Here is a 9,285-nt window from a genome sequence, read left to right as displayed (position 1 = left end):
GTACGAGACTTTGCTCTCTCTTCCGGAGTGTGGTTTGTGGACCAACATCCTTCCTTCTTACATACGAAGCATTTCTTGTCCGTACGACCCTGAGGTCGTGATCCAAACTTTCTGTCCCGGAATGGTCTTCGTACGATAGCATCTGACCTTTTCTGCTCGTACGGTTGTGTCGGGTTACGGGTATACGTACGGTCGGTGAGATACCTGGTTATATACGAGTCTAGTTGTGACAGGTATATAGTCGGCTCACGGTCCGACGCTACAGTGATGGCTGCTCTCATATCTGAGAATAGCTCTTCGCACGACTGCCTTTGTTGAATCAGAGCTGGTTCTAGCTCTGGAACGCCTTCACATGCTCTTTCAACAGCCGTACGAAGTTGGATCTCTCCTTGATATCCAGCTCCTAATGCACGCTGGGTTAACTGCATCTTGTCTAGCAGCATCTCTAGGACCTCTGAATTGGTCTTGTCGGTATGTTCTTTTCGCATCCGTACGAAAGTCAACGAGCTCCAGTCTGCCCAGTACTGGTTGTGGTTCACCCTGTGGTTGAAATGCAAATCCATCGCACGATAGATATCATACCAGATCTTGTCGGGACCGATATGGTTGACATAAAAGTCTAACGCACGATCCGATAAGATATATGACCATACTGCGTGGAATTGGTCCTCGGTGATTCCGATCTTCCTACACGCAGCTATAAACATCCGGATTTTGTCGTATAGGATATCGTACGGCTTCCCTGTATAGTTCAACTCTTTTCTCCAAACCTTGGCGAAGGCCTGGATCTGGGATAGGCTACACGTGCTGTTATATATTCTTTTGGGTGGTGGAAGCGCGTACGGGTCGTTTGGATTCTCTGGACCAACTGTTGCTACTCGTGCGAATGGAAATCCCTGACTTTCCATCGTAAATGGTACTCCCGGTGGGACATTGCCATAGCCGTAGTCCTGGTCGTACGCCCGTGGTTGTTCTTCTTGGTATGCATGAGCAGGGCGTGATGGGAAGCGAGTCGTACGATCGGGTACTTCCTGGGTGTCGTTCGACCGTTCCCTACTATCCCTTTGCGGTCGGTTGCTTGCTACGGGGGCCTCGACTGTTTGTCGTACGCCATCTGGTGCGTACGACTGCTGTTCGGTCCTTTGGTGTTGATCGGGGTTATCCTCGATACGTTCTGGAGGCAATTCGTTCGTACGACTTGGTCCGGGTGTAAGGGTGCTCGTACGGGGTGATACACGAGGTGTTCTGACAGCCTCGGAGTTTCCAAGCGGGTGTACGAGCTGTTTGTCTTGCGTAAGGCCGCTTGGGAAATGGTATCCTCCTTTTTCAAGTCTCTCGATCATGGTACGCAAAGGTCGTGCGGCGTGCCCGAACTGGAACGTGGTCCATCCTTCAAAATCTTCCTGGTATGCAGCCGCGAAATACGGCATGATTGTTACGCCTGTAAGTATGCCTTGAGGTTGACGGTAATTGTAGACTTTGCTGAAAGTACAACGACCAGCTCTATGGTGACACCAGTAAAGCGAATTATAGCCCTGAAAAGATGCACCATTGTTCGACAGATATTTCAGTACTTTCTTGAGGTACAGTCTGTTTGGTGTCGCACTTGAAGTTAAGTCCTCTATTCGGGCGACGAACAAGACTTGGATGGATCATCTGAACGAACAGTACATGTCGCAACAATGATTGATCAGCCAAACGGATTGAACTGCGAATGTAATATATCATACGATGAGGACTCTGGTTTGATCAGGACATTTCGTGGCTCTGAACGATGGCTCTCCAGAGACTGGTCTAGACGACGAATTCACAAGCTGATCTGAAGCACCATAAGTATCTAGGGCCAAGGGGGGAAGTCCATAGAGACATGCAGCACCAGTCTCAAGGGAGTACAAGGTTATTCCAAGTTTGTGTATTAGACGATATAGGATGTCGTACGAAGGAAGTGTCATAGGCTATGGGCCTGTATAGTGGCATTCGGCGATGCCCTCAGCCAAGAGATCCATCGAAACTTCGCGTTGCCACTCCGCCTTATGAATTGCTTTTCCCCACTATATAAGTGAATCTTGATCCTGTATGCTAGACAATTTTATTCCTTAAGCTCGCAATACTCGTCATATAGGATAGTCAATTGTTGTAGGCATGTTACTGTGCTTGTTTATCTGGCACATATGTCTAAAGATCCATCACATAGAGGTATTCTAAGTCCGCCAACTTCTTAGCCAATTGCGATATCTTATCAATCAGCTCAAGCACCAGTTCATTCAATCGAAGCATTTCATCTAAGATGGGAGTCTTCGAGCGATTTTCATCGACCAATCGGCGATATACATCCACCAATGACTTCAGAAGAGCGTTGAGTTGTTCTGCTTCCTGTATGTGTGCGTCTAGCACTTCCACGCGTTGTTGGATGACATCGTCCGAAGATTCTCCTGTGTTTGAACGGTTGGAGTTGTGGGAAACGTTTGACGCTGCGGTACCGACGGGAAGGCTTGCTTTGGGAGAGGTGCTACTATAACGGCGCTTGCGCTACGAACATTCAGCATGAGTGGGAGAATGCATGACTAGCAGTACTCACAGGTCTGGGCAGGCTCGTCGCACCGGAGGTATTTGGCTGCCCATTCATATCTTGGTGAGTGTAAGTTCTGGTAGACCGTAAGCTAAAGATGATTTAGTCTTGGAAGCATTTCGCAGGTTGCATGCGTATCGTACGACTTATGGTCATGTCATATGTTGTATGCTGCGGCGCTGGATCTTTTCGGCCGCCGTTGACCCCCTCTGATATTGGACCGGTCGAATACAAGATGTCGTTGCGGTACGACAACAGCAGGAGCGAGCGCACCGGTACTGTGATCCGGTGTCCTTTTTATATCGTCCGTGGACTTGTCATATCCGTAACCTCCATAGCTATCTTCGACAACGGTGGCAAGTCGTTTTTTTATGGAGGACACACCTAGCAGGTAACATGTGCTCTAGTATTTTCTGCCAGACCTATAGCGACCCCGTCGTGTGAAGACTGCTCGACTCCTACCCACCGAGAACGGTACCAGGAGTTCATCCATCATTAATTGATCCCGAGGGAGTGCTTGTATGCTGATCCCTGGATAACATCATCAGCTCTAACGCCCTGATGATGCATCTGACAGGTAGCGAGATCAGTTGGACTAATTCAAAACAAACCAGTGACCAGACAGCGTGGAAAGAGCTATTTTTCAGCGTTCAGTATGGCGCTAATGCACCAGAAGTTTGACCCACCAGATTCTGTGCGGCTTTTGGACATATTGATTGAAGTTAATGTAACAGTCCATGTCTAAGAGAAGTACAGTACCTTAACACACGTACACAGAAGTAACTAAATCCCTGCGGTCGTTTCTTGCGCTTTCCTCTTCTCAATGCCACACGCTATTATTGCAATTGGACACCACTACTTCGCAAAGTTTGTGGCGACCGAAAGCCATGTTTAACTTGTGTAAAGAATGATTGCATTTCAGATTGTTTGCCGTGGAAGCTGGTTCGTACCGACTTTGATACTCAGGTAAGCTTGTACTGGTGGGCAACAATGTGTTTATAGCCAGAACCAGGCTAAAACGAAGCCAAATCCTAACCAAGCCATGTATCACGCACGCTCCAGCATTGAGGACAATATGTGAGAGTACCGTCAAATTTTACAGGGTCACCATGCAGAGAACGACATTATTATCGCAAACTACTGCCAGACCCTTTTTTTCGAGTCGGCTGCGTGATCCGCCCCAGCACAGCCTCTCGACCAGGGAGATTCGCAGGCACTGTATTTGAAAAGATACAGAGATAACCACGTAGCTCAATGTTTCTCCCACTGGGCTAGTAACTACTCTCAATTGGTGGTGCTGTGGTCTCCGTGACGTTATTGACCAGAATCGTGACACTTCCAGCGAGATGGACATAACAGCTTCCATAAGTGCGAGGTGCAATATATAATCAACTATACCCAGCACATCCTCCAATACTCTCGATTTCAAGAGCTATCGGGTTTCAAAAGATTCCACCTCAATCCGGTCAATAATTTCGCGACAGTCTCGCCGGAACAAGTAGGTACATGCAGAGTATTACGACCTGGGCGACATGTCATGCCGATTCATCTGTATCAGCTACGCGTCGATGGGTTCGAACAAACCGGTGCTGACGTCCAGATAACCTGTCTGCTTCAACCAAGGATTTCTAATCCACAACTAGAAGCTATTGCATGAGTGGCGTGAGGTGATACCGCTAAGGGAAATGAAGTTTACAGATATAAGAGGACATGATGAGCTGCGATGCAGTGTGGTATGGATGCGTGGATAGCGGAATGCTAATGTACAAAAATTGCGGGGTTTCAAGAAAATTACAATTGAGATGGGGTCACTTTGCCTGTGTAACATGCGTCCTTGTTCGAGTCTAGAATCTCATTTTTGGCTTGCTTGCGAAAGACGACGCCCGGCTACAACGAATCTACAGGCGAAGCAATTCCAGTTCCCGAAAGTCGTCAAATCGGTGTAGTAGGTACAGTTTTGGGGGGGGGGGGGGGGGGGGGTCACACTCCACACACCACTCAGGCCCCCTTGATGCGCCGCTCACGCTCGTAACATACTCAGTATGCTACTGTAAGAGCTACGCTGCACAGGCTTTTGGCAGCAAGATCCGGCCACGGCGACTTGGCACCATATCACAAAAGATTCGGACACACAGACTCGACAATCACTGTAGTTGCCGAGAGAGATAGACACCAGAGCACGTGGGAAACTGCGTGGACACACACTGCTTCCGAGGCACGCACCAATGGCGGCTTATACACAGTATTTAGGGAGAAGAGTGCACAGTGGGCGTAATTGGTGAAGGGTAGCTGCTTTTTTATTAGGATATGCCCAAGATGAAGGGTTGTTTAAACTGACAGAGACTGGGAGTTCTAATTCAGGTCCTGCAATAACGTAGATTGGCTTGTAGCCGATACTTCTTCTGCTTCCCTGACACTTACATGGATATTGGACGTTCCGTAGGGATAGATATCCTGAAATACTGATTCCACCCTGCACTAGTTGCGGCACATCAAGTCTATGCACAATCAGGGATTACTCGCCCCAGAATGGAACAACACATCAATTAAATGTAATAGATTTAATGAATAAACATCCACAACAAGTATCTCACCGAAACTTTTGCAATAGACAAGCATGATAGCGCCATAAACAAGGCAACATGAACATGTGTGCCTATTTACGGCATAGTGCTGAAAGAACAGTTCCGATTTCGCATCAATAGACTACCAATCCATCCGTAAGCCGCTCTTAAATATTGTGTAGTATTTGCCCCCGACTGCTTCAGCTTGATTCTAGGGTATTGAACTGAGCCCAAACGCGTACTTGGCTGCTATGCCCGAGGGCATAGCATTCTCTACGCGTGCCCATCGTGGGCCTTTCGTATAGTGTGTTATTGCTTTAAACTCCAGGTTCTCATTTGCAGTCCATGGGACTTTTCGCGATGCAGACAAAGGAGTTTTGCTGGATGCGCAATGATGGCCCTGCGACAGGGATGCATCGCCTACGTCTTTCCTCCACGTCCAACTATGTCCTCGAGCATCCCTACTCCCTTGAAGTCAATATTTGTGATCTGAGCATGCAGACCATCATCACAGCTCTGCATGTTCCACAATACTGCCAGGATGCTTCTCGGTGTGCTACCACATGTCTCAGGTATATAAGGCTTTATCTCCTGGAGGGAGAAAAGTGAGGCTACGGGCTTTTCAATACAAATGAGCTAAGGACTATGTCATTTTGCTTCTGGAAGCAGGGGAGCGCGCCAGTTTCCTTCCAAGTTTTCCTTCTGTCATGAATTGGAGGGGGGCTGCATGGACCTGGGGCGCACCGATCGTAATTTAGGTTTTTCAGGCCACCCAAATCTAGACTCGATGAAGTGAAATCGCTTTTTCTGCATTTGTCTGCCTAGTTATTTGGGCTTACAAGTCCAGGATATCCTATCATTTGGAGTGCAGTGGACAGTATCAATTCTATCCAACTTCTCCTTACGAATCAGTCCGTTCATACAACAACTTCTACTTCAGAGGTTTTCGTTCGGCGTTACCGACGTGTGTCACTAAAACAGCAGGCAAGCAACAATGGGCCTAGATTACATCCGGCTTCGAGCTGAAGATAGACAAGTCAGGTACTTGGTGGGGACTTGAAAACTAAAATAATGAAGGGGGTTTTTGACAGCGAACCTGCATTGCACTTACATATGCAAACACAGGACTGGGAAGCCTCCGTCAGCCACTGATTCTGCGCACCTTTTCTACTATCATAGACGGGGAGTTGCCGCCCTATTCCAATCGCCCCCAATTCTACCCCTGAAATATCAACACCATCCCTTCATCGCTTAAGACATTTATTTTTATACTTTTTTTAAGGTATCGCGAGCTCTTGATCCATGACGCCTAGACCAAGGTTTTCTGATATCCAGAAAAGCATCAGCACTGGCGACAGCCCAACCCCTTTCTGTCACTGGGGATGAACTCTACGAGCGGTTCCACCACATCCTGCATGAGGTGAGTGGTGACGATGCGCCACACCAGTCACGTCGGGCGGAAGCTCGGACGCGACGCTCTGGTGGCGCCGTATCTCGACTTCTGCTCAAGCCGGCAATCTTACATCGACGCCGGATAAGAAATCCAACAAGGCTGCCGATAGGAACGGCTGGATCATGATACCTGCCCTGCGCAAATTACACCGGATTGGGCTATGGTTACGCAACTCTGCTATCCACAGTGTTGCATGGGATGAGCGCATGGCGTTACGGCTCGGTATTGGCAATAATACGCGCTGGAACTCATGGTATAGGATGATAGACAATCTTATCAGAAAAAAGCAGCAAGTGAAGCAATTTTTGCTTGACCATGATGGGTCTCTGGGAGATAACATTATTACCTCATCAGATTGGAATTACCTAGAGAAGACACACGCGTTCCTCCAACCTTTCACATCCGCCACCTTGTGGGCCCAAGGCGCGACAACGACGCTCTCCCAAAACCTCATGATTAGGACATCCTGCTCCGCCATTATGAGCAGGAGTCACCAATCTACGTCACTGCCCTCCTCCTCGATCCGTCGAAGCGAGCACGATACCTTGAAACACACTGGAGTGAGGAATGGGTAGCCGCTGCCGTTCGATATGGACGAGCAATATGGGAGGAGGAATACAAGATGGCGCCAGCCCTCGGGCCTGTGCAGCAGCCGAACGAAGCAGGCGGCTCGCAGGTGGGACACCCAAATGACTTTGATCGACTTCTGGATGAAATGATGGTTGCTGAAGATTATTACTCGAGATGTCGATGACTTCGACAACTTTATTCGCATGCAGACGATCAAAAGTTGAGGGCTCTGTCCTTATTTGGTGGTGCCAGGGGTTCGGACATATCCGCGTCTTAAGCGAATGGCCATCGACATATTGTCTGTTCCTCCGGGATCAGCTGATCCAGAATCAGCGTTTAGTGGAGGAAGGCGTACTTTATCATGGAATCGTGAAAGGATGTCATGCACTAATCTTGAAAAAGTTGAATGTGTAGGTAACTGGCTGCGCGAAGGCCTCATTATACCGTCGTCGCGCGGTGGAGCTGATCGTGTACTCGGACGGTTCGCAGTTACAGGAAATGGGACACAATCGCACAGGCTGGGGGTTCACCATTAGGAAAGGCGGTACCACCCAAGAAGTGTACCGAAACCGAGGCAGACTGCATCGGGCAGAGGTCTTCGGCGGTGTTGCGGTGAGTCCTGCGGATATGGCCTGTCTTAGTGTATTCGTCTCCGCATAGGAGACCGCGCCAGCCTGTCCCTGAGCTGTGTGGCGATGACCCATTCGACGCACGTGAGAACCAGAAATCAGGTGTAAACTTTTTCGTCTTCTGCTTTAATCCTTTCCGTTGTAGCCGTTGTCTAACCAAAGTGAAACCGCATACACAGAACTCAGGCATAAGGGAATGCGGACCATGCATGGTTCAGCCAAATCTTTGCGCTTTAGACACTGAACTGTTATGTTCCATTCGAAATTATCGTCAGACAAATAGAGGAAGCCGATTTTGATTCTGTCTGGACCGTACTCGACTATCTTGACTATCTTGACTGTCTGTGAGCGTCAACCAAATTGGCCATGGTGAAAACAGAGGAGACAGGGCGGGAAATAGATGAGATCAGAAAGAGGCTGTACCGGTAAAAGCGACGAGAATGCATCCGCAGCAGATCTGGGAATGGAGTGGTGCTTCGATAAGAACAGGGCGGTGGCTGCTTCCATACTTGGAAGACATTCTGTGTGTGTGTGTGTGTGTACAGGAACAAAGAGAACCTTGACGAAAGTCGCTCAGAACCTCGGCCATGTATGATATGTGGTACCTTTTGCGGTGTTTCGTTCAATATTCGGTCGTGGGTTCTAGGCTCGTTGTTCTGAACAGTTCACAAGGGGCAGTAGGGGCAGCTTCTGGTCGGGATCGCTCGTAGGGCTTCGGCACTCAAGTCTACCAGCAACTGGCGAACTATTGGGATCTCATGTCGGCGTGATGCATCGCTTTGCATCATGCCAAACACTGTTGTGTCATATTCGCAGGGCTTTGAATTTCTTGCCATTAGAGCTGTCACGTTGAACAAGCCGTCCAGTGTTGTGCAGCTTAGCTCAAGCCCGCGGCGCTACAGAGCTAACTCAGCTAATCATGGCGCAGCTAGCACGTGCCATGTACATACGTACCTGCATTGTCTAACCGTAGTTCGTGGGCTAGCTCAAACAAACATCATGCTACTTCGAAATATACACCAAATACATTAGATATAGGCCTGACTTACTAGATCAGGGCGACGTAACATATCCCAGTACGATTAAGCAGAAAGAAATTTTTTGTGCGTCGACTGCCAAATGCTGCGTCTAGAACTCAGGCATACCGTCGGGACACTACACCGTCATACATTCTCCACACTACAATGTAAACCGCTATTCGGGCATTATATTTCACCAGTATTGCGTCTGTCATATAACTTCGCATACGACATACTCGTACTACTTCGAATGGACCATGAGACAAAATTCGATGTTGTCAAGTCACTATACTCCCAGGTAAAATTGATCCGGTCGTGTGGAATAAGTAGGCCGGACTGAAAATCAGATGGGCCCAGCGATTTTTGCGTCATTCCTTGTCACTTCGGTACCAACACAGAGAGAATTAATCCATAATAATTCAATAGACTGATAGAATATTGCGAGCTTACCACTTCAAGATCTACGGTGGTGAACAAGTAC

General features: G+C 48.3%; 4 protein-coding genes across 4 annotated transcripts; 3 read left to right on the top strand and 1 right to left on the bottom strand.

Moving 5' to 3' along the window:
- Positions 1–2,175: 2,175 nt before the first annotated feature.
- On the bottom strand, positions 2,176–2,626 carry BKA67DRAFT_537260 (uncharacterized protein; the record flags this gene model as incomplete). Its single annotated transcript, XM_046100290.1, has 2 exons — positions 2,176–2,529; positions 2,579–2,626. The coding sequence occupies 2 exons, from the start codon at positions 2,624–2,626 to the stop codon at positions 2,176–2,178; spliced, it is 402 nt and encodes a 133-aa protein (XP_045957908.1).
- A 4,025-nt stretch (positions 2,627–6,651) lies between these two features.
- Positions 6,652–7,038, top strand: BKA67DRAFT_508335 (uncharacterized protein; the record flags this gene model as incomplete). Its single annotated transcript, XM_046097155.1, has 1 exon — positions 6,652–7,038. A coding segment is annotated over one exon (387 nt), but the record flags the coding sequence as incomplete, so codon positions are not given.
- A 32-nt stretch (positions 7,039–7,070) lies between these two features.
- BKA67DRAFT_519554 (uncharacterized protein) lies at positions 7,071–7,340 on the top strand (the record flags this gene model as incomplete). The annotated part of the gene is made up of 1 exon (XM_046098104.1): positions 7,071–7,340. A coding segment is annotated over one exon (270 nt), but the record flags the coding sequence as incomplete, so codon positions are not given.
- Positions 7,341–8,091: 751 nt separating this feature from the next.
- On the top strand, positions 8,092–8,476 carry BKA67DRAFT_326802 (uncharacterized protein). The gene has a single exon (XM_046096212.1). It carries the CDS (start codon positions 8,186–8,188, stop codon positions 8,378–8,380), a length of 195 nt encoding a protein of 64 aa, XP_045957905.1. The 5' UTR covers positions 8,092–8,185; the 3' UTR covers positions 8,381–8,476.
- The last annotated feature ends 809 nt before the right edge of the window (positions 8,477–9,285 follow it).

This window comes from Truncatella angustata (assembly GCF_020726525.1).
Source record: "Truncatella angustata strain MPI-SDFR-AT-0073 chromosome Unknown BKA67scaffold_5, whole genome shotgun sequence".
NCBI lineage: Eukaryota > Fungi > Ascomycota > Sordariomycetes > Amphisphaeriales > Sporocadaceae > Truncatella > Truncatella angustata.
Note: the sequence above shows the minus strand (reverse complement) of the source record. Positions and strands in the feature narration are given on the sequence as shown.

Bases quoted from the DNA above. Each gene is read 5' to 3' on its own strand.
- BKA67DRAFT_326802 (XM_046096212.1), top strand. From the start codon at position 8,186: ATGAGATCAGAAAGAGGCTGTACCGGTAAAAGCGACGAGAATGCATCC.